The sequence below is a fragment of the Brassica napus genome, unplaced genomic scaffold, assembly GCF_020379485.1.
Source record: "Brassica napus cultivar Da-Ae unplaced genomic scaffold, Da-Ae ScsIHWf_14;HRSCAF=31, whole genome shotgun sequence".
NCBI classification, from domain to species: domain Eukaryota; kingdom Viridiplantae; phylum Streptophyta; class Magnoliopsida; order Brassicales; family Brassicaceae; genus Brassica; species Brassica napus.
Window position 1 is genome coordinate 10,853 of NW_026014914.1, and position 23,977 is coordinate 34,829.

Sequence of the window (23,977 nt, forward strand, 5' to 3'; positions counted from 1 at the left end):
TTGCGACGGACATACCTAGTATATAAACACATTAAACTAATGATATAGCGACAAAAGGTAAAATAAAAAGAAAAAATATGGCAATACACCTTTCACATAGATCACCATCCAGCCGTTAGATTGAATTTTTTTTCTATTTTCTATTTTTCCTTCTCTCTCAGATCTACGAATGATCTCTTAATTATGTTCTTCATCTTTACACTCTCTCTCTTCTTAATCTTCTGTTATTTCTCTTCATGTTTTAAAGATATCATCTCCTTCCTCTATGTTCTCCTCTGTTCTTCATAATCTTCGCTCTCACCACTTTCTTCATGGTTACCACTTCTGTCGCTGTCGTGAAGGAAGAACCGCTGCTGTCTCCGTCATTTAAGAAAAAACGCCTCTGTGCTTGAGGAAGCATCGGCTCGTAGCAGTGGAGGCAACCGACCTTCTTCTTAAGATTTAGTCCATCTTCCTCGCCGTCACGTTTTGCTCTCTGTCCAAGACTCACCGGAGATGAAGATTCGTACCACTCTAGCTTCTCACCTCTCTGTAATTTCTTCTCGTATTTCTAAACGATTTTTTTTTTCATTTTCAGAGAATTTTGTTCGTTTTTCAGAACTCGACGGTGGTGGGATTTGAGAGAAGCGGATTTGGAAGTATATGCGACGGCTGGAAGTAGAAGCATCGATGGTGGCTAAAGCGTCGAAGGTGAAGCATCGATGGTGGCTGAAGCGTTGAGAGTACGGTGGAGAAAGATGACTGGAGGAGGACGACGGCGGCGGCTTAGATTTAGGCTTTTCTTGTATTTTGTTTGTATTTATGTTTATATATTTACATATTTGTTTTAAACAAAAAAAACATATTTGTTTTTATTAATTATATCAAATTGTTTTTTTGTTTAAACCGTTGGAAATGACACATTTTCCTGTAGTGTACCAGATTCAATATATATATTTATTTGTATTTTCTATTTCGTATTTTTAGTTTTTTTTAAATATTTTTAAAAATTTTGCAAGGGAAGTTTTTTTTTTGCAAATCTATTGCAATATTGCGAGGGTATTTAGTTTCTCGCAAATTTGCAAGGCAAAGTATTCTGTTGCAAATTTGCGACGGAAATGATTCTCTCGCAAATTTGCAAGGATACTGCGAGCGTTTTTTATTTGCGACGAGCTATTTGCAACGGAATACGTTTCCTCGCAATAATCTCGCAAATGGCGATTTGCAACGGAATTGCGATGCTTCTTTCCCTTGCAACAGACCTGTTTTCTTGTAGTGTATAGGTTGAGTAAGAATTACATGTGTGAATAGAAAAAATTTATAAGCCCAATAGCCGAATAAAATTATGATTTTATATGAAGAGATATGCAGATTTTGGACTCACTTTGCAAGATAAATGAACTAAGCAAATTGATTCATTTGTTGGTTTTGGACCCATCTTAAAAAAACGCTCAAGTCTTAAAAGAAAAACTTGGCAGCCAAGCTAAGCCACCTTGGTGACCAAGTCAAGCCAACTTGGTGGCCAAGTTTAACTTGCTTGGTGACCAAGTTAAATTATCTTATAAATACTACATGATCTTTTCATAATCTAAATATACAACTTTCTCACTTCACACACATAAACAAGCTTTCTCTCACTAGAAAAAAATGCTCTTTAGATTTTCTTCTTTAAAACAAGTGTTTCGAGAGTATATCGTAGTAGTTAGTTCGTAGATTCTATTTCGGGTGTTGGCGAAACAGTCTTATCACGTTTGTATTTTGGGATTCAAAAATCACATAAAACCGTCACACATTAAGCGCAATTTATTGAGCTAAGGAAATAGATCAAATCTCGACTTTGTGAATTTCATCTATTTCCTTATGATTTTTTAAACATTTTTGGTCTTTATATTTTCGTTTTATATGATTTCCATTTCATAATTTTTAATTAGGATTTTCGCGGTCCTACACTATATATGAGCTTGTGCCTGTTTTCATGGCAGCCCGTTCTTTCTCAAACTCACTCCTTGGCTGATTCAGTTGTGTTAATTTTCCTCTCCGCCTTTCATTTTTTTTTGTTTTCAAGAAAATTTTAGTTCACTGTGAATTAAGAGTAGAATGAACACAAAAACTGGTTTAGAAATTTTTTAAATCTTGTGAATCTCAGTAATTAACATTTATTAGTTTTTTTAATGAGAAATTGCCACAAATACAACATTTATATTACCATTTTTCATGTTTACACTAATCTTTTTACCCTCACTTTTAATGAAGGGTAAACGACACTTATATCCCTAGGGTTAACTAATCTAGCCTTAGAGTTTAGAGTTGAGGGGTGGGTAAGGTTGTCAGAATATGAAATTTTGAATTCTAATAAATATATAAATAAATACTTAAAAAATTTTAAAAAAAAATTTGTAAAAAAGTTTATAAAAAAGTTCGAATTTGAAAAAGTATAATTCGAAAACATCAAAAAATTTATTTTTAAAAAGTTATTTATTATTTATTTATTATTTTTTAAAATAATGATTTATTATATATATAGAGAACAAGGGTATAAGAGTATTTTGCCACTTAATAAAGAAAATACTTTTGATAATATCCCTTTTGTGGTGGTAAAGATGAAAAGTGGTACCTTGAAAGTGGTAAACATGAAATTTTCCTTCTTCATTTTTAGTTTTTTATGAGATTTTTAGTTTTCACTTTTTACTCTCTAATTTAATTATAGATTCTATATTTGATCCAAACGTGGAAGCAAGATCATGTTCTTCCATGTATGTCGACTTCATCGGTTCCTCGGATAGATCGAAGCATTTGCTTGGCCTATTCAGCGAAGCCACGTTCGATGAGGAAGTTTGGAGTGTCAGGAAGGATCAGAGCTCCGATCATGATCATCACTGGGGGGACACAAGCTGATGATCGTTACAACAACAATACCAAATATTTAAATATTATTTTTTAATTGCAAAATTAACCTAAAATTACTTACACGGAAGATGTCTAGTTAAAATTAAATATTTAAGTTTTATTTTTCTGGCAGAAGACTTCCTTGTAACCCGTCTAGAGAAAGTCAAATTTCTGACACAGTCCGATCAATTGCAAAACTAACATGTTTATCCTAGATGACTTACCGGAAAGTCTTTTTTGGTGTTTTCGAGATTTTTTCAAAACTAAAAGTAAGCCCAATTTACAAAGGATGACTTATAAAAAAGTCTGTTGTAGAGTAGACTTTTCTGGAAGTCTTCCTTTATAAATTTTCAATTGCAAAAATGACATAAATGGAAGACTTCCTAGAAGTCGTTTGGTGGACTATTCTGTGGAAGCTTTCTATGTCAATGTTTAATAAACTTTCATCTTCTCTAAAATTATAAAAACTTTTTAACATTTTCTTGTTAATTCATGTATATTAGTCAATATTGGGGGTTATGAATGAAACTCATAACTTAATTGATGATAATGACGAGGTTAACAACATTCATGCTTATTAAAGTTGAAAATACAAGTTTTACGAAAACTAACATAGAGTCGTAAAACTTGTATTTACAACTTTAAGATATATTTTTTAACTTTCAAAAGTGTTAAGTTACTTGAAGAATATCAAGTCATATGGTTTAATATGTTTTCTTAGATTATAAAATATATTTTTTAACTTTCATAAAATTTAAAATTTCAATTTTCACTTAAAATTTGAGTTTTCCGTTTAAATTTTCTGTTTATATTTTATTTTCCTTGTTGAAATTTAAGTCTTCCAAGAAGTCTTTTCAGAAATATTCCGGAAGACTTCCAAGAAGACTTTTATTGAAAGTGTTATATGTTTGAACTAATATAATGTTTGAGTCATTTTTGCAAACATATATTTTTTCCAGAGTATGGGAAAACCAAAGATTTTTGCATAGTATGGTCACAAGTTAGATCTGTAGACAAATCGTCAACAGCTTCCAAATCAGTATATTAAAAGAAAAAACAAAACTAAATCTGAAAGTGAGACATACCTGTTGAGTCTAAGGGCATCATTATTGCAAGTCCTTGTGTTTGGGTCCTTAATACACATATATTAAGGAACTTTCGGTTTGGGTTTCCGTAAAGTCCTTAACCCGCAATTATATACGCATATATAATATATACATATACATATATATATATATTAAGGACCTAAGCACAAGGACTTGCAATAATGATGCTCTAATCTTACAGAAGAAGCCTCAATCTCAGACTATCCGACCCAAGCTATCGCCTTTGTCGTCTCTTCTTATTCCTTTCTCATGTCCGAACTTTGTCTCCTCTCTCTCTTCTCTTCGTCTCTCTTCTCTTCGTCTCTCTTCTGTATCTATGTCTTGTGTCTCAGCGAGAGAGAGAGGAGAAGAGAAGACGAGAGAGAGAGAGAGAGAGAGAGAGAGAGAGAGAGAGAGAGAGAGAGAGAGAGAGAGAGAGAGAGAGAGAGAGAGAGAGAGAGAGAGAGAGAGAGAGAGAGAGAGAGAGAGAGAGAGAGAGAGAGAGAGAGAGAGAGAGAGAGAGAGAGAGAGAGAGAGAGAGAGAGAGAGAGAGAGAGAGAGAGAGAGAGAGAGAGAGAGAGAGAGAGAGAGAGAGAGAGAGAGAGAGAGAGAGAGAGAGAGAGAGAGAGAGAGAGAGAGAGAGAGAGAGAGAGAGAGAGAGAGATAGAGAGAGAGAGAGAGAGAGAGAGAGAGAGAGAGAGAGAGAGAGAGAGAGAGAGAGAGAGAGAGAGAGAGAGAGAGAGAGAGAGAGAGAGAGAGTAACAAAAAAAATTCTATGAGACAAAGGTTTTTTTGGTCAAAAAGAAACTAGGGTTTTTAGTTTTAGATTTTTAGTTTTAGATTTTTAGTTTTATATTTTTAGTTTAATGGCTTTTGACAAAAATAAATTAATTTTAATGTTTAAGCGGGAAACTAAAATATTTAATATTTTTAACTCATAAGACTTAGAAGTCTTCTAAGGTAAAAAAAAAAACACAAGAAGACTTCCTATAAGTTGTCCAGACTCTAAATATAAACTCCAAACTCAAATAACTAACTAAATGGAAACAACCAGTTCATTAAATTAAATTCAATATAAAAACACAAAACTAAACGCATATAGGTCAAAATTTATTTTTTCAAAACAAAATGTTAAGCATCCAAATTCTAACCTTAAGAGTACATACAATACTACAATATATGTTACCAAACCCTAAACCAAACAACATCATGATTCACATTCACTCATCTATGTTAAAAACAATTCAATATTACTATATTTTAATTTATATCATTTACAAATGTTTATAATTACATGATTTCATTTCCCCCCAATATATTTTTATATAATTTATAAATTATTTTTAAGATATACCATACGAGAAGACTTCATGTAAGTCTTCTTTTGTAAGTCTTGCAGAAGACTTACAAAACTGCAAGACTTACAAAACCTCATAAAAAATTTCAGAGTTATATTCGTAAAAATGAATTCTAGTTTTTTGTTTGATCATAAGAGATTGGTTATAACTTCACAAAGATTTTGGGTTAGTTTTGCATTTGATTAAAATTTGGGTATAGTTTTGCATTTAAAATCAAATTTTGAGTTATATTTGACAAATACCCCGTTTTACTTATCTATTTTAATTAAATATCACATTTTTTAGAAGTATTACAAGAACCTTATGACGAAGAATCATTTGATTATCAATACTTCTTCAATTTCACAAAAATATAACGGTATGTATTCAATCTAAAGTTTGAAATGACTTGCTGCAGAATTTTAAGTGGTCAATATGCAGTTTCTTCAAGTTATTAGTTTATATGGAATATGAATAAATTTGTGACATACGCCCGACTAAACATTCCGGTAATTCGGTTTTAAAACCGTTGGAAGCTTCCTATTGTATCTAAACTGAAACATTTTCTTTTTTCATATAGTTTCTACTGCCACATCATTTCGTCAGTATACATCTTTTTTTTTTGTCAACCGTCGGTATACATCCAAATGTCATTTTTGAATGCTTTAAACAAATTTTAAACAATATATTTATTTAGGTTTCATGAGTTATTTTATATCATATATCTATAATATATTTTTTGAATGAAAATATATCTTATATCTATATATCTATAATATATGTTATATTAATATCTTATGAATTTATTCAATTCTATTAATGATTGGTAAATATAATTTTATGAAGTTAATTGTATAGCAATATCTCTGTTCAAAAACGCGGCCGAGTAGCCGCAAACACGGCCATCAAAACACTACTAGAAGGTCAAGCATTTCGATTTAGGCCAATTCGCTATGAAAAATCTGGCAAATTAACAATAGGCCGCTTAATCACGTTAGGCACTATTAATCGGATTAAATACCGATTAGCTTAAATATTTTAAGAAGTTAGGCCCAACCAAAGTGCGCACACTCTTAACTTAAGATTGAATGATTTTAACTGTGAGGGAGATAATGCTTATTTATAGTGTCTGTGAACGTTTATTACTTACTCCATGTACCGATGTGGGATGTTTAGAAGTTACTTGAGTCTTTCATTTAATATCTGGTGCTCTTTTAAACAGTTTTGTGAATGGGTGTTTGCCTGTTGGGCTTTCGATGGGTTATATATTTAAGTAGCAAGTTGTACATATTTTTCTGTTTAAAAAGGAAATGACAAATGTTTTTTTTTTCTTAAAAAAAATGATTGCTTAGAATTTTGCCATTACAAACATTTCTTTTACGAGAAGTCAGAGTTATTTTTATATTCTATATTACTAGATTTGAATTGTAGTACATATAATTAAACTTGTGATCTAATTTGGTATGTATTTAGAAATTTATAATTTTAATACCAAAGATATTTTATACATAAACATGTATTATACATAACTATTTTGTATTATACGTAGAAATAAGGTATTATACGTATAAACGTACAAAAAATTCTTCCCCGCGTACTCCCCGAGTTTTTCCCGCTTTTATAATAAATCGCTAGACCCGGGTGTGCCGCACGCGTAGCGCCTAGCGAGTTTCCGAACAGGGAGCAATATTAGTCAATACTATCATAAATATGTCATTATTTAGAAATGCATATACTAAATATGTCAGTATTTAGAAATACATATACTCAATATAATTAATTGTAAAAGTTTTCCTAATGCTAAAATATTTTTCAAATATTATTATTATCAAAGAAATTGTACATTTTACTAACATATAAATTATCAACGAAATTCTTAATATGAAAATTAAATAAAAATATGTCCCCTCATTTTTCACCTCAAAATAAGGTAAACTCAAAATGAGTTTACATTTTTTCTCCAATAATTACCTTCATGTTTCCCCTATATTTTTTTTCCAAATATATATATGTTATTACTATTTATCATTAATTCTAAAATGATGGTTATCAATTTTTATAACTTACAAATTTTATCCAAATATGATTTTATTTTAATTAAACCTTCAGTATGTACATAAGTTTAGTTTCTAAAAGAAATACAAGGGTTTATATACCCTTATCACTATATTGTGAAAGTATTAATAATTTTTTAAAAAGTATAAAAAAATATTGATTTTTTAAAGATATAAAAAATTGTATAAAATTTAAAAACTAATTTATAAAAAAACTTGACATAAAATGAGGGGGGACATCAATATATGAGGGGAAATCATTTCCAATGGTGCATCATTTTTTTCCTCAAAATGATGCATCATTGTAAATTTTGTTTCCTCATATTTGATGTTTTTCCTTAAAATAAGGTATCATTGGTATTTCCCTCTAAATCAGTCATGCAAGTCTGCTTATTTGGGGCAAGATGAATGCAATTATACCCCACTTTTCATCGGTGTGGGCTGCTTTCTGAAACAACATGTGATCTGAAAATCCAGATTCTATTACTATATATGGCGTACAACAAATTTATCATTTATGTTTGTACCTTATTCAGACTGAGATTTGGAGACAAATATAAAGCATGAATTTAACATCCTACAAAAAAATACGATAACTGGTAACTAATAAAAGAATAGATGAAATGATAAGAATATTTATCTATCAAATTTAATGAAATGAAGTTAGCCTTCTATTTATTTTAGAACTTTTTGACGTGGAATAATGTTTTTAATGAATGTTTTCTTTTCCTGGAATAATATGAAATGATATGAAAACAAATGTAATATGTTTTCATTTGTTTATTTAACCGTTTAAAATGTACACGAATTAAGCTTTCATGAAAAATTTATTCCGTAAAAATGCATCTCAGTTGCACTCTTAAACCTTTTTGATTCTTTGGAACATATGAAAGGCCAAAAACAATTTAATCTGTACGCTTATAAAAGCGAAACCGGCTACTTTGATTAATTGGGAAATTGCATATACACAAAAATGGAAACAAGAAATGGACCCGTCCAGGTTATGGATTGGTGAAGTGCAACTAAGATGCTGCTTTTAATCTACAAACAAATACAGTAACAGCTGGCTGGGTTATTCGAGATTATCTGGGACATGCAAAACATTTGGGTTAGTGATTTTAAAACACTGAGTTTAGAAGCAGGGAGAATTTTTTTAATAAGTGCTATGTAGAGTTGCTAGATTCATGGGATCTTTTGAAGTTCGCAGAGGTTGGCCGAAGCTATTCAAGGGCTCACCGTAGATATCTTTATTCAGCATTTGATACTCATTAAGAGCATATAAACTTCAGCTCATGACATTTTCATTTGTTCCTCCTTTTTATATATAATGTATCTCATGTATTAGTAAATAAAAAACTCCAAATGAGTGTATTACAATGACTATATTTTCCCTCCAACTTGGTTATCACCAAGTTTGATTCCGGATTATATCAACACTACAAGAAAACAGTGGCATACTGAGGGAAAAAATTGTCGGTATGTCGTCGAAATAAGGCTATTCCGACGACATACCGACGAAAAAAATCCTCGGAAATTCATTTTTCCTCGGAAATCCCTCGGAAATTTCCGACGGAATTCCGAGGAACTGAATTTCCGAGGAAACTCCGAGGACCACTAGATCGTCGGAAAGTTCCTCGGAATATACCGAGGGAGGACTTCCTCGGTATATTCCGAGGAAATTTCCGATGGTCCAATCCTCAGAAGTTCCGACGAAATCTTCCTCGGAATTTGCATCGGGAATTTCCGAGGAACGTGGCCCTCGGAAATTTCCAAGGAACGTAGTCCCTCGGAAAATTCCGAGGAACATTCCCTCGGATTTTTTTTTAAAATTCCGACGACTTATTCCGAGGAAAAGGTCGTCGGAAATTTCCGAGGGTGCTTTTCCTCGGAATTTCGAAAAAATTAATTTTTTTTTAAAATTAAAATTTGTGAAATTTAAATTCGAAAATATAAAATTAAAATTAAAATTGAAAACATATTAGATAATTCAAAGTTCTACAAATAAAAATAAAACATTCCGAGTTTTTGGTAAAAAAAAAAAAAAACTACGGGTCTTGAATGTTCGGGAACACCTCGTTCGGGTACATCCTCTTCATCATCTCCATCATCTGCTCGTTCAGCCTCTTCTGTGTCTCATAGCCCGCCTGTTGAGCTGCCATCTGGGTCTCCAACGCAGATATCCGATCATCCTTGTCCTTCAGCTGAGCCGTAAGAACTTCTGGATCAACATATGGCTGTGGTGCAGAAGAAGGAGCAGCCGACCGGGAGCGACGACCCAAACCGACCAAACGTCCCTTCTTCTTTGGAACCGACTGAAATATAAATAGCCAAATTTAAATAATATAAATTGATGATAAAATAAAAATCAAGAAATAAATAAATTGAACTTTAAAAAAAAGAACTTACCGATTCAACGATTTCGTTGATTCGAAACCGGGACAAGTTGGTCAAAGCCGTCGAAGCGTCATCCTCGGTTTGAAGCTGAGACACTTCGTCTACCACCTGAGTTTTGACCAGGTCGACCACGTCCTTCACAAGACCGTCATCAATCTGGCCGGTCTTCTTGTTGGTATACGCCCTCCTCATTAGGGCGAGATCATCAACCGGCTCGCCATCATTTTCTTCCGCCTTGAAGAAAAAACATAAATTAAAGAAACATTAGAAATTAGAAGAAATGCACAATAAATTAAAATTCTGAAACTCAAATAATTGAAGAAAAAGCGGTTGAACTTACCATGCGATCTCCTAGAGTGGCAATAGATTGAGCACCCAAGTTATGCTTGTAGATGCCCTTCCCTTTACGGTCGCTCCTGCGGTTGGTGGAGTTGGTGGAAGAAGTTTCTTTCGTCTCTTCCTTATCCCAATGCGCACACAACTCCTTCCAAACCGTGTCGTTCATCGACTTTGAGACCTTTTAATAAAAAAAAGAAAATAGTTTAATAAATAAAAAAATAGTTTAATAAATTAAAAAATTGTTTAAAAAATTAAATCGAACCTTATTGATTTCCCACTTCTTCTTCCACTCGTGGATCTGCTTCCCATAGTTGTCCATAACTTTATGGACGAAGTGGTGATAGATAAAGAGCGTCTCATCGGAATTCCAGTTAAACTCTTGCTGAAAAAAAAACACAATTAGTAGAAAATTTATATTAAAGATTAAAAATATAAGTAAAAAATTAGAATACTTACCGCAAACTGACGAAACCACAGATGCTACTTGTCGGTAGGGAAGTGAGTGAAAGTCGGATGTCCCCTGTCGAGGGCTGAGTACATCATACGGTTGATCCATGCGCTGATCCCGTTCCCGGATCGGTTAAACCTAATAAAAAGAACAAACGGTTAATAATGAATCCAAATTTAAAGAAAAAAAAATGTTTAATTACCATGTTTGACCCCGTCCATGTGGATACGGAGTGAGATAGGGAAGATGGTCACGACCGGGCTGTTGAACCAACTCCGCAACACTCATCACTCCCGGAGGACACGAAGGAGCAGGAGCGGATGCAGCAGCGGGAGCGAGAGGAGCAGGAGCGGGTGCAGCAGAGGGAGATGTATGGTAGGAGCTGTGGGACGAAGAGGAATCCTGAAAATGGCTGGAATCCCGAGACTGGCTCACCGTACCACCACGACCACGACGCTGTCCACGCCGGGTCTGATCATCATGAGACCTATAAATTAAAAAATATATATTTAATAAATATAGAAATATAGAAATTAATTTTTTTTTTTAAAAAAAAATCCCAAATAATATTTTTTAATCACAAAAAAAGATTTATAGATATTAAAAATGTTTAATAAATATATAAAAATAGTTCTAATAAACAAAAAATAGTTTTAATAAATAAAAATAGTTTAATAATTACAAAAAATAGTTTTAATAATATTAAAAATGTTTAATAAATATAGAAATTTATATAATATATATATATATATATATATATATATATTTTAAAAAATCCCAAATAATAGTTTTTAATCACAAAAAAGTTTTATAGATATTAAAAATGTTTAATATATATATAAAAATAGTTCTAATAAACAAAAAATAGTTTTAATAAATAAAAATAGTTTAATAATTACAAAAAATAGTTTTAATAATATAAATATATATTTTAAATCCCAAATAATAGTTTTTAATCACAAAAAAGTTTTATAGATATTAAAAATGTTTTGTATAATCCAAAAAATCGAATTTATGTACAAAAAACATTTTGTAAAATCCAAAAAATCGAATTTATACACAAAAATCGATTTTATATACAAAAAAATAAAAAAATTATAAAACAATTCTAAATCAATTCAACAAAACAAATTATTCAATCAAATCACAATTCTAAACCTATTATACAACCAAATCAGAATCCTAACCAATCACCCTAACAAAAATCTATCAAAACTACACAAAAACCTAACAAATATAACCAAAGAGAGTGGGATAGGATCCTTATATGATTTGTGTAAGAGAAGGGGGAGATCGCCGGAGATATCGCCGGAGATATCGTCGGATTTCAGTGGGAAATTGCCGGAGGAGTCGCGCAGAGGAAGAAGAGAGAAATGGGGAAGAAGAAGCGGCTCGTGGTTATAAAACCTAGGGTCCGACGGATACTATCCGTCGGAATTCCGTCGGCATTCTAATTTCAATTTTCGCGTAATATTTGCCCGGTTAAATGAAAATATTCCGAGGAAATTCCGACGGATAGTAAAATATCCGTCGGAATTCTGTCGGAATATTCCGAGGAAATACCGAGGAGCTAGTGTTTGGGGTTTCAAAACATCAATTTTTTTTGCCGTATTTCATTTCTTATACAATTGTAATGCATACCATTGAGGATTCTTTGTATAGATGAGCATAAACCATGAAATAACAAATTTCAAAACGAATTGAAAGTATTCCCTTTACCGTTCATTAAAGTGTATAAGTGTTTCTCTTATGTTGTGGGGATTTCGTTCATACAATCGGAAAAGTGTTTATTATAGGGTAAGGAACAAATTTTTGACTTCATAATCAGTCTAAGACACTTAATAAGGGTTATATAAGTGTTATTCAAACCGCAAAACATTGTTTTCGGTTTAAAACTCCTATTTCCTCGGAATTTCCTTGGAATATTCCGAGGGAATTCCGAGGAAACCCTTATCTTCCTCGGAATTCCGTCGGAATATTCCGAGGAAATACCAAGGAACTAGTGTTTGGGGTTTCAAAACATCAATTTTTTTGCCGTATTTCATTTCTTATACAATTGTAATGCATACCATTGAGGATTCTTTGTATAGATGAGCATAAACCATGAAATAACAAATTTCAAAACGAATTGAAAGTATTCCCTTTACCGTTCATTAAAGTGTATAAGTGTTTCTCTTATGTTGTGGGGATTTCGTTCATACAATCGGAAAAGTGTTTATTATAGGGTAAGAAACAAATTTTTGACTACATAATAAGTCTACACTTAATAAGGGTTATATAAGTGTTATTCAAACCGAAAAACGTTGTTTTCGATTTAAAAACCTTGTTTCCTCGGAAAAGCCTCGGAATATTCCGAGGAAATTCTGAGGAAAAACAAATTTCTCGGTATTTCTTTTAAAAAAAAAAAAATCAATGGTAGTCTGTTTCCGAGTCGTCATCACCAGATGAATCTGAATCTGGATCTTGGTGAAACTCTCCAATCACTGGTTCATCCTCTACGTGAACGACGGTTTCCTCTCCGAAGTCGGTTAAATCGACTACAAGGCCAACTCCAACTAAATCTTCTGTTGCACTTAAGTTGCCGGATGTGCTTGGTTGTAGTGGGTCTTCCAGCTCAGAACTTCCCTGAACTCGGCCTCTCGGGTTGAGTCTTGTAACAGTAACCCATGGATCATCTCTGTTTCTTACCCGGGGGTACTTGATATAACAAACCTGTAACATTTAGAAAATTATTAGTAAAATTATAAATTAATACACATGATGATGAATCATTCTGAATAATTAACATTTAATTACCTGATCGGCCTGAGAAGCAAGAATGAAAGGATCATAATATTGCAGCTTTCGCCTCGAATTTACTGATGTAACACCAAATGCATCTGTTCTCACACCTCGATCTGGAGTATTCTTCCGTAAGAAATCTCGTGTTCGGATCCAAATGAGGTTGATCGATCCAAGAACGAAAATAATTTGAAGAAGACATGTTTTTTATGAATCAAATTCGTGTGTAAAGAGAGTAAGAGAGAGGATGAAGATATGGAGTGAATGAAGAGGAAGAGGGCTGCTTGTATTTATAGTTGAAATCCTGCCGACAGACCGAGGAAATTCCGACGGAATTCCGACGGAAACGGCTAGTTCGTCGGAATTTCCTCGGAATTTTTAAAATCCCCCAACGGCTCTCTAACGGCTATAATATATCCTCGGAATTCATCGGTTATTTCCGAGGAATACGTTTTTCCTCGGTATTCCCTAAGAATATTCCGAGGGATTTGTATTTCCTCGGAATTCCATCGGTATATTCCGAGGAAATTCCGAGGAAACACAAATTTTGTGTTTCCTCGGAAATTCCTCGGGATATTCCGAGGATTTCATTTTCCGTCGGAATGTCCGTTAGAATACCGCTGTTTTCTTGTAGTGCAATTTCAATATTCTAGCTCTGTTGGAAAACTTTTTTGTAGCTCAAGTTTGGCCGGCTTAATGTGCATATCAACCAACACTTACGTGTACTTCAACAATAATTTTTCAACGCACTGTCTGAAAAAAAAAAAGAATTTAACAATTTCCAGATTATCATTTACCTATGTGGGAAAATAGGAAACGACAACGCATAGGACCCGACAAAATTTTACCGAAACTACATCAAATGCTTACACGACGACTAGAACACACACAGATCATAGGCGGTGCATCTCATACTTCGAAAAGAAGAAATATCCAAACCAACTTCTATATATACAAACATAACCGGTCGTACTATTGTTAACTTTCTTTTTGAGAGAGACAACAACAAAAGTGAAAGAAGGGAATGTCGTCGTCAAGGGAGCTACAATACTTGGAGTACACTTACAGAAACAACCGTCCCACGACGGGTCTTCTCAACTCCATCTTCATGACCACCGTCAACACCGCCGCTCGTTCTCTCGTTTCCGTCGCATCCACCGCCTCCACTTCGGAGTTGGCTTCTAGGCGGTGGTCGGCTTCGGACCAACTCAGGTTCATGTCTATGATAATAGTGTGGCTCTCCCTTTGGGTCCTTAGGGTTTTCTTGGACTATCTTCCTTTTACTCCCATCTCTTATCTTATTCTGCTTATTATTATTCTTATCATGCCTTCAGTTTCGCTTCGGGTCTTCTCACCGCGGTGGCGGAGAACGCGTTGGTACCGGTTTCAGCTCCCTCCTCGTCGTCGACGTCATCAACGGCGTTGGTGAAGTATTCAGGGTCGGGGAATTTAAGTATGATGATGGCTGACGGCGTTGATGCACCTTCCGTCAGCTCTCTCGGTAGAGCACTTTGTCACGTAAGTGTTAGTTTGTAACCTTTTTATTATTTGTTGTTAATTAACATTAACGTTTTATTTATTTTTAAGTTTGCTTGGTGAATTTGGTTTTTACGTTTAACGTCTTTATTTGGATTTGATTAACAAGATTCGCTTGGTTGCTTGGGTCCAATTAAGCCATGACGGTCATAATATGCACATGTAGTCTTGTGTGTTATTGTTTGCATAACGCCATAACCCATCTTTGATTGAAATATAATATTTTATCTATCTGTATCGATCATATAATATGATTTTGGAGCTTTCTATTTTTGGACACTCCACGAGGGGCCTCACGTGGACATTTTATCTATAATTTCCACGTGGATAACATGCATAGTGCCACGGCATACATGAAAACATAGAGGGAAGTGGATGAATCATACGCTCGATAATTGGTACTTCCTAATTAATGGATCAGGACTAATTAACTAATTATCATAACTATTCATAGACTGATAAATTTGCAAAAAAAGTATGTATTGTTCGTTAAGTTAGATGAATATATAGTTATGCAAAACTTGCATATATGGAATAATTACATTGACTTTGTTCTCTATTAATGGTTTTATTTTGCCATTTATACGTCATAATATGTCTACGAGTAGGTACTAGCGCTGATGAACGAGATTCCAGTAACCTCAAGAAAATACCATTTCACCATGGGAATGGCGGAGAAGATCATGGAAGAGAACGCCCTGAGCTGCAACGCGGAGCTACTCGACGTCAATAGAACGGCCCTCGCGTCCTCCTTCGCACGCACAACTGCGCGTTTGCAGGACTCCTTGAAACGCTCTCGAACCGCAGATGAGACCTTCGGTGGTCTGCCTCTGCGTCTGGTTAGCGCACTTCCTTTAGGAGGCTATGTTGCCTCCTCTGTAAGAGGGCTGACAACAGCAATCAACACGGCCAGGTCCTTGGCCGATATGGCCGGTAACTTGTTATCGCAGAGTAAGAGGAGGGAGTCTGCGTTGGTGAGAGCGGGTGGTTCTCAGGAGAATGAGGTTGAGTTGGCTGTTGAGAAGCTGGCGGAGGAGCTGCTGTGGATGACAGAGAAACTTAGGCGTTATGGTGCGATTGAAGAAGGTATAAAACGGTGGAGCTATGCTTCCGGTTTAGCTTCCTTGTCTCTCACGGCTGCTCCTAGGGTTCAAGGCCTTATGGTCAAGATTTCTGGTAAGTAATGGCATTAACTATCGAACAAAACTTAGGTTCACCCCATAGGGTGAACTTTTAAATTCACCTCTCATTCTAGAACCAATCAAATTGCCACGTAGATAATTAATTAAAAAATATTAAATTTATTTTAAAATAATTAAAAAAAATAATGCTAATTTTAACAACGCTGACACCGCCATCTAAACCGTAAACCCGAAATCTTAATTTTTTAACCCTAAACCGTAATTCTAAAACCCAAACTCTATACCCTAAACCCAAATCCTAAACCATAAAACCAAACTGTATATTCTAAACCCAAATCCTAGACCCTAAACCCAAACAGTAAACCTTAAATCCAAACCTTATACCCTAAACCAAATCCTAGACCCTAAACCCAAACCGTATACCCTAAACCTAAATCTTAGACTTAAAACCCAAACCGTAAACCCTAAACCCAAACTCAAACCCTAAACCTAGATGCTATAAGGTTTGGGTTTAGGGTCTAAGATTTGGGTTTATGGTTTGGGTTTAGGGTTTATGGTTTGGGTTTAGGGTTTATGGTTTAGGGTTTATTGTTTGGGTTTAGGGTATACAATTTGAGTTTAGGGTATATAATTTGGGTTTAGGGTATAGGATTTGGGTATAGAGTTTAGGGTTTAGGGTTTGGGTTTAGGATTTAAGGTTTAGGGTTTAGAATTTAAAATTTAGGGTTTACGGTTTAAGTAACGGCGTCATCGGCATTAAAATTGGCATTATTCTGTTTTTTTAGTTATTTTTAAATAAGTTTAATATTTTTTAATTAATTATCTACATGGCAATTTGATTGGTCATAAAAAGAAAGGTGAATTTAAAGGTTCACCCTATGGGGTGAACCTAAGTCTTGTTCTTAACTATCTATTTGGACTTGGTTATTATTTAGTGCTCAAAAATATTTCACCACATTTTTATAATATGATGCCACTAAGTAAAAGCTTTTTATTTAGTGCTCAAAACTACTTCACCACATTTTTATTCACATTAATTCAACATTTTACATCGTCCAAAAGGTTTATAAAATTTAGGTTCCAAGACGTAGGTCCTTGCTACATGCATGGTCCGATGTTTACTAGTAACTAATGTTTTGCAGCGCTCTTAATTGGAGAGTTAGCACGAGACACAACACAAGTTCCAGGACAAGTGAAGTTCAGGCTCCTTGCAAACTGGCTACCTTTGTTTAGCCACGCTAGGAACGGGCTAGCGTTTCCTGTGCTGACAGGTTACGAGAGGGTTGAGGTGGAACGAGCCATAGACAAAGCTATCTCGACATTGCCTGCATTGGATCAAGAAATATTGCTCACAAATTGGCTCCAAGATTTCTCAGTCTCGGCCTCCGAGTGGCCCGATCTCACCCCAGCATACGACCGTTGGTGTCACTCCATTCGACAAATGGCCGTGTAGACGATGAATCCTTTAGTCATTATGGTCATGTTACAAAGAGAACAACAAAACATGGATGCGTCTCGTATTAGCTTTTGTGTCCAAACATTTATCTTAGTTAATAAGACTAGTTTTCGTCTAGTCAAAGATTCAGACCTAAGCCCCTTTGATGTGTATTGTCTCGAGTTTCGATCTAGTTGTTCCAATATCCAAAACCGCATATACACGGAAACAGTTGATGCTTTGAGCGCGGGTGCGCTAACAAAGCTGTGGATACAAAGCAAAACTCCCAAGAAACAGTACTCCCATCTCCCTACACACTCTCTGCATGACCGCAGTAACACTCTCTGCACCACCTCTACTGCGGTCAATCACTTCGCTGTAAGCCAAGACATTGAGAAGCTCTAGTGCGTTCTCTCTTATGCAAGAGATTACGTGATACACTAAAAAATGTTTTTGTAATATGTTTAGATTCAATTCCATAAGACCAGTTTACACTTTATTCGATTGGTTCTTCTATAAGCTAAAACAATAGTGGGGTTTGATTTTATGGTTTCGTAAGAAACAAGTACCAAGACTAATTAAAGAATGCAAATTTAATAAGAAGCTGGCCTAGGGTTACTTCATCTGGTGTCAATACTGAGTCAAACAATTATTCCAGCACGATTAAGCACAATCTAAAACTCAGACTCAAATAGAACAATCAATTGTCATAGAACTGCCCACTATGCGAATTGATCTTGATACCTAAGCTCTCGCTTGAAACAAGATGTGATGGCAAGCATTAGACATCAAGTCCGATAGGTTCACTAAATACCCTAATATCTACTTTCGTTGATTAGGGTTGCTCAGCTCGTTCATACATTTTCAAGTCATCTTCTACGCGGTTAGCGAGTTGATTAGACCTAGATTCAAACATTAAATGATCAGATTAATGCAAGCAGTATGAGTTGATATGAATGAAGATAACATAATGAATTGCTTATCTATGTTTAGCTCATGCGATCAACACCCTAGAACCTTAGACAAGTTATATGACTACTCAGACATCATACTAGATACCAAAGACATGATTTCTAAATAATACTGCAAATAAATTGAAATCGAAACAAGAGGGTTTAAAATAATCTTTTCTAGATGAGAGATGAAGCTGTTTCCCTTACAAGTGCAAATCGCCAAAACAAGTCTAGGTCTCTTGCAAAACTAGCGTAAAAAATAAAACAAATGATAGAGACGCTTTTATATGAAGGTGCCATTAGGTTAGAGAAGAAGTGAGGCGGCTAGGGAAAATTCCCAAAATAACTTGGATGTTTCTTTAATGTCGAGAACAATCGCTCGGACTGTTCCTTGAGAGGAACAATCGTCAAACTGTTCAGTCTTGTTATTCCGCGGAAAATCTTCCAAACATGACATTTTTTCTTCATGCACCCAGCTTGGACTCTGCAATCTACTCCAGACTTGAAAGAACTAAAAAAGAACTAAACAGACTCGATAAAAGACTGATTTTATTTTGAAAACATATATACAATGATGTCAAAAACACCATATATCATTATGTCTTTTGTCACGTTAACAGAGGAGCCATGTTCTGTATGCAGCAGCTTCATGAACTTGAGATCCGCTAACGGTTGACACAAACCGCTCAATGCGCTCATATATGTTCTCTACTGCTCCAACCACATGGACCTCAACTTTCTTACAAAAGATCACTTATTTCCAAGGTTGTCTCCAACATAGACAAGGGACCATCTGAGGTTACTCTGATGAATCTCATGCGCTTCAAGGCCTAGCATTTTGGGCATGCTTGGCCCGCATATATCAGTGTCCATGAGGCCTACTTGATGGTCCATTCCAGAAAGGGCAAAGGAGAGCTGAGCAGAGAAAGTGCTCTTACCAACCCCACCTTTGCTAGACAACAAGTGAGTCTGAGACTCAAAACACATATGGACGCTTAAACCAACATTAGAATCAGACAAATCACTTGTCTAATCGTCAGAAGAACAATATGACACCACAAATCTAATAAAGCTCACGGATTCTTAAGGAGAATGTTCTCAGTTAGCTAAAAGCAGTATTTTACTTGCTCTACAACAGATCCAAATCATATAATACAAAAGTACATAGACCTCCAAATAGCAAATTACAACTATATGGGCTTGAATATTCATTTCCTATGGGCCTTTTAACTCATTCAAATAATGCAATATAATAGTGTAATTTTGTTGTTAAAAAAAATAGTGTAATTTTATAAAGGATCATATATACAACGAACATTTATTTATTGTCGCAAATTATTAGCTTATTTATTAAATATGAGGTGTTAAAATTGGACGGATTTCGACCTGAACTCATACAGATTATACACTTTGAGCCGGTCTTAGCATATCGATACTCAACCTCCAGATTTTAAATGGTTGATATCATAATATGTATAGATGATTTTATCTTTAATTTGATTAAATATATGTATTAATTATTTAGTATATAGTTCATAATTATATCAGCCTCATGAATTTCAGAGCCAGCTTTGACTCTAAATTCTAATTGTTAACTCTTTGTTTATCTAATTCAAAATTGTAATTCTAACAATTATTTCCTTTTTTTTTGTTAAAGGTTTTTTTTGATTAAATCAACCGATGACGATCATAAATCTATGTTTCTTCACTTTTTTTCTTAGCAAGTTACCTATAAATTAATCATGATATTTTTTTCATCTTTAATCAATTTAACCATTGGATTTAATATGTTAATGTTAATGCCTAGTTGTTTATTTCGTGTTTTTCATTATGTCGCAAGTGTTGCCAAATTATTCTAGATGCTTGAATGCTAAATTAGTTATAGAAATTCTCGCAGGAGTTGAAGGGCATGTCACTCCATATCATTTCTTTTGTAATTATTAGAGTGTTTGGTCTTTTGTGTACATTGCTTGTACATGCGATGATCATGGCTATGCACATTTTTATATGTGATATATAAGTTGTAGAATGCGAGATATTTTATATGCTTTTAATAGGTTATATCAAAATATTGGATCAGTCAGTTTGATTTCGAGGTCTCATTGAGACATGGTGCTATATTGTCTCCATAGGTGAATCAACTGTTTTTGTGTATAGGTTTGACCACTTGGCGGTTGTTCAATACTACTTTTAAAATGTAAAATTTATGTTTGTGTCAGAGAAAAATTGTTTGTATTTTTTTAGTATTAAAAACAAGTTTGTTTTGTGAAAAAGCCAAGATAATGGCAACCATGTAAATGGATTTATTAAGGAGATCATCGTTGATTCACTTGATCACGTCAAACAGATCCTGAAGCAACTACTTGCTGCGGAAGCGAACATTCTTTCTCTATCTACTTCTCCTCTAGCACAGATCTTGAAGCAACTGGTCTCTTTGTAAATAATAATAAACGTAAAAACTTAAAAAAAATTTACCTTCCAAATTTTCTGTAAATTCTTTTTCTGCGTAGCTCATTGATAAGACCTATGGACTCAGCCATGGTCATTGCTGAAATACCATGTCCAATATCAATCCTTGCAATTAAATCATTTCTTCCAACCTGTTGATATCTTATATATATAAAGTTGAATTGTGCTCAAAGCACAGCCCTCCACGACACAAAACAGGGTGGGGCTTTTGCCAACACGTGTCAGCTCGGTAGTGCGTCTGTGTATCCCACGCTCTCTCTTCCTTTGTATTGAAAGTCAAGAGCCTTGAATTTCTCCTCCACTCACTCAATAGCTTTGGCTATTATTTGCATTTATAAGATCCGAAACACAAATCTGGAATCACTGTTCGACTTCTCCTCCTCTCCCACTTTTTATATCATCATCTAAATCAGCTCTAACCTAAAGCCACTGTGGCATCTAGAAATTCCAAATCAAACATCCTCATCTCTGCACGAGTCACAACTATAGCCGCCTCACTATGGTTTCAACTGAAGAGAGTCTTTTGGAATGACCTCTATGGATCTTGGTAAAAATTAATTCCTCCGATGATGTTTACGGTCAGGATTTTTTATGATTCATGCGTCTGATGCTTTTTTAGTGTGGGTTTTGAGTCAAAACTTTTGACCCAACCTAAATAGGCTTATTATCATGTTTTTGTGATATGTTATCTGTTTGTATCATAATTATTTGAAAATTGAATTTACTGCACTATGATTGCTTGAGGAAAGGTAGAGCTCTCAACCCATTACTATTCCGTTTTCAATTTTTTATTTTCTAGGAACAAAATCATTTCTAATTTTCATTTGACTAAACCATTGAGGATCAGCAGAAGAAGGACGGGTCGAGAACGAAGTTGAAAATGAACGTGAAGCTTAATCATCAAGTTAACTAAGAAGAATGATGTTAATAAGCTTCAGATCAAGGTCTATGAGAAGACATGTCAAATCGTTCCATGCTCTCTTCAAGACCTTTGGTTGTGGGTCTGTGGCTTCGTATCATGTGTTCATCTGTAGGTATGTTCATCCTCTTAATTTTAATGCCTATGGTGACTATTTTATGATCCAGTCGTAAATTTAGAAACTTTGTATTTGCCCAAAAAAGTAAATATTTTTTGTAATATTTATCTTATCCGGTGATATGTCTTATGTTATCTTCACTCATGATCAATGATTTTAATGGCCTCCCTGATATTTGTGATCATCTTTAGAAAGTTCACGAAACATGTTCTTCCACAATCCAATCGACAAACCAAAGCCTCTGCCAAGACCTCATAATATCAAAATATCTACAGGTATTGCTTGGATTTTTTTTTAAGTTTCAGTTCATGTTTCTTAATAAAGATCTTCATGATTTGTTTTTGTATACGTTTATGATACTCCATAAACGGGAAGTCACTGAATATTCTGTTACTTTCATTTACTGGATATGACTGTGTTTATAACGTCTTGTTTTTTTTTTAAAAGGAAGCAGTCCATGATGATCCAGGGATCAATTAGCGTCCACTGGTTGAACACTTTCTAACGCCCCTCAGATAGGGAGGTATTTATGAGCTGAGTTCATTTGATGTGACAAAGAGCAATCAGTATTTCAAGCTGACTACTGCACCCGTATCAGTTAGGTTCACTTAGCACACTACCTTGATAGAGATCACAGAAACCATTAACCCTATACCGGCAGAGGTCTTCCTGTTCCGGAGCTTTGATCAAGTGTTGTTACTGGCTAACACAAACATCCTCTTACCAGGTCTTTTTCTCAACTTTGCCTCCATAGTATATGGATTACGATTGTTTTGTTTGAGATTGGAAATGTTATAACTCCTTACTCTTTGATATATAAGATATTGGTGGGGAAGTTATGGGCATCAAAACCACCCACAACGGTAAAACACATTATGTCAAATATACGACTTGAACAATATGTTTGAATCATTACTAAATTTAAAGAATTTTTTTACACAGTGGCTGTTATCGTAGTTATATGAACTTGCACCTCTATTTTACTGTCCAGGTCAGTTCAACAACTAACAACTTGCATGTTCATCCTCCTTACATGGTGACATATATTCAATGATCCCAGCGCTGATATGCCGGGGAGCTGCATCTGTAATACCAAATCCCTCGCATGGTGTGTACATCGGTGTTTCTATGACCAGCAGAAGGCTTGATAGTCATGGGATGGTTGAAGAAAACAGAAGCGAGACAGATCTACCAGGTGCTCGAGCTATTGTTCCCGAAATGACTGCAGAGTGCGGAGAAGCCAACAGTTCTGGAACATGGGCTCTTTGTAAAGAAGGCATGCATTGAGTAAAGTCTTAAGTAAGGGAGTCTATGACCCTCCTGTCGACTCCTACAAACTACGCTGGAGCTTTTTTAAATTTCGCATATTAATGAAATATGGCTTAAGAATCATTCCCACCGTCATGTTATATCTCATCAAGTAAGCTCTGTTTTTACATGTATATATATATATATATATATATATATAAATAAAAACTACCTTGCGAACTCGGTGGAGGCACTGACTTGAAGGTTCAATTTAGTCGCATATTTTAAGCACCACTTTACAACAATTAAGTCATTGACTCACTTAAAAAAAGGGTTCATATCATGTATCACACACTTAACGCAATCCTCACCGTCGCAGATTATCATTGCATGTTACTCTATTTGTAGAGCATATATCGGCTGTAGTACAAGTTTTTTTTTTGAACTTTACTGTAGTACGAGTTTCTTTAACGAAAAACCTTTTGTAGCATGTGCACCACTTGCAATAAGCTAAAGAACATTCACGCGATTAAGAAAGCAAGTTATCATTTCTGAAATTCGTCGAAGAAAATGAAGTTTTGTCTTTCTTTCAATCCAAATAAGAGAAAATCTCAACTTTCACTGCTCACTCAGTCAAATTAACAATTGTGGTGCAACCTCTTCAAGCATAAAAAAACTTAAACAACGCTAACAGTTGGGAGCTTTTCAAAAAACTCAGAACATGTTTAAAATGATCGAACACTTTCACTACAAGAAAACAACGGTATTCTGACGGACATTCCGACGGAAAATGAAATCGTCGGAATATACCGAGGAATTTCCGAGGAAATTCCGAGGTAACACAAAATTGGGGT

The 23,977-nt window shown here is 34.7% G+C and overlaps 1 protein-coding gene and 2 long non-coding RNA genes across 3 annotated transcripts; all 3 read left to right on the top strand.

Moving 5' to 3' along the window:
* Positions 1-215: 215 nt before the first annotated feature.
* Positions 216-885, top strand: LOC125597604. The gene is made up of 2 exons (XR_007331838.1): positions 216-531; positions 599-885. It is a non-coding gene; the product is annotated as an uncharacterized LOC125597604 (long non-coding RNA).
* Positions 886-14,272: 13,387 nt separating this feature from the next.
* Positions 14,273-17,554, top strand: BNAC03G41230D. Its single transcript, XM_013829458.3, has 4 exons — positions 14,273-14,515; positions 14,638-14,821; positions 15,448-16,015; positions 17,124-17,554. Exons 1-4 carry the CDS (start codon positions 14,328-14,330, stop codon positions 17,432-17,434), a joined length of 1,251 nt encoding a protein of 416 aa, XP_013684912.1. The 5' UTR covers positions 14,273-14,327; the 3' UTR covers positions 17,435-17,554.
* A 2,729-nt stretch (positions 17,555-20,283) lies between these two features.
* LOC106389255 lies at positions 20,284-23,327 on the top strand. Its single transcript, XR_007331839.1, has 4 exons — positions 20,284-21,872; positions 22,067-22,150; positions 22,323-22,602; positions 22,867-23,327. It is a non-coding gene; the product is annotated as an uncharacterized LOC106389255 (long non-coding RNA).
* The last annotated feature ends 650 nt before the right edge of the window (positions 23,328-23,977 follow it).

Bases quoted from the DNA above. Each gene is read 5' to 3' on its own strand.
- BNAC03G41230D (XM_013829458.3), top strand. From the start codon at position 14,328: ATGTCGTCGTCAAGGGAGCTACAATACTTGGAGTACACTTACAGAAAC. The intron at 14,516-14,637 runs GTTCATGTCTAT...TCATGCCTTCAG, and splicing joins TCGGCTTCGGACCAACTCAG to TTTCGCTTCGGGTCTTCTCA. The intron at 14,822-15,447 runs GTAAGTGTTAGT...GTCTACGAGTAG, and splicing joins TCGGTAGAGCACTTTGTCAC to GTACTAGCGCTGATGAACGA.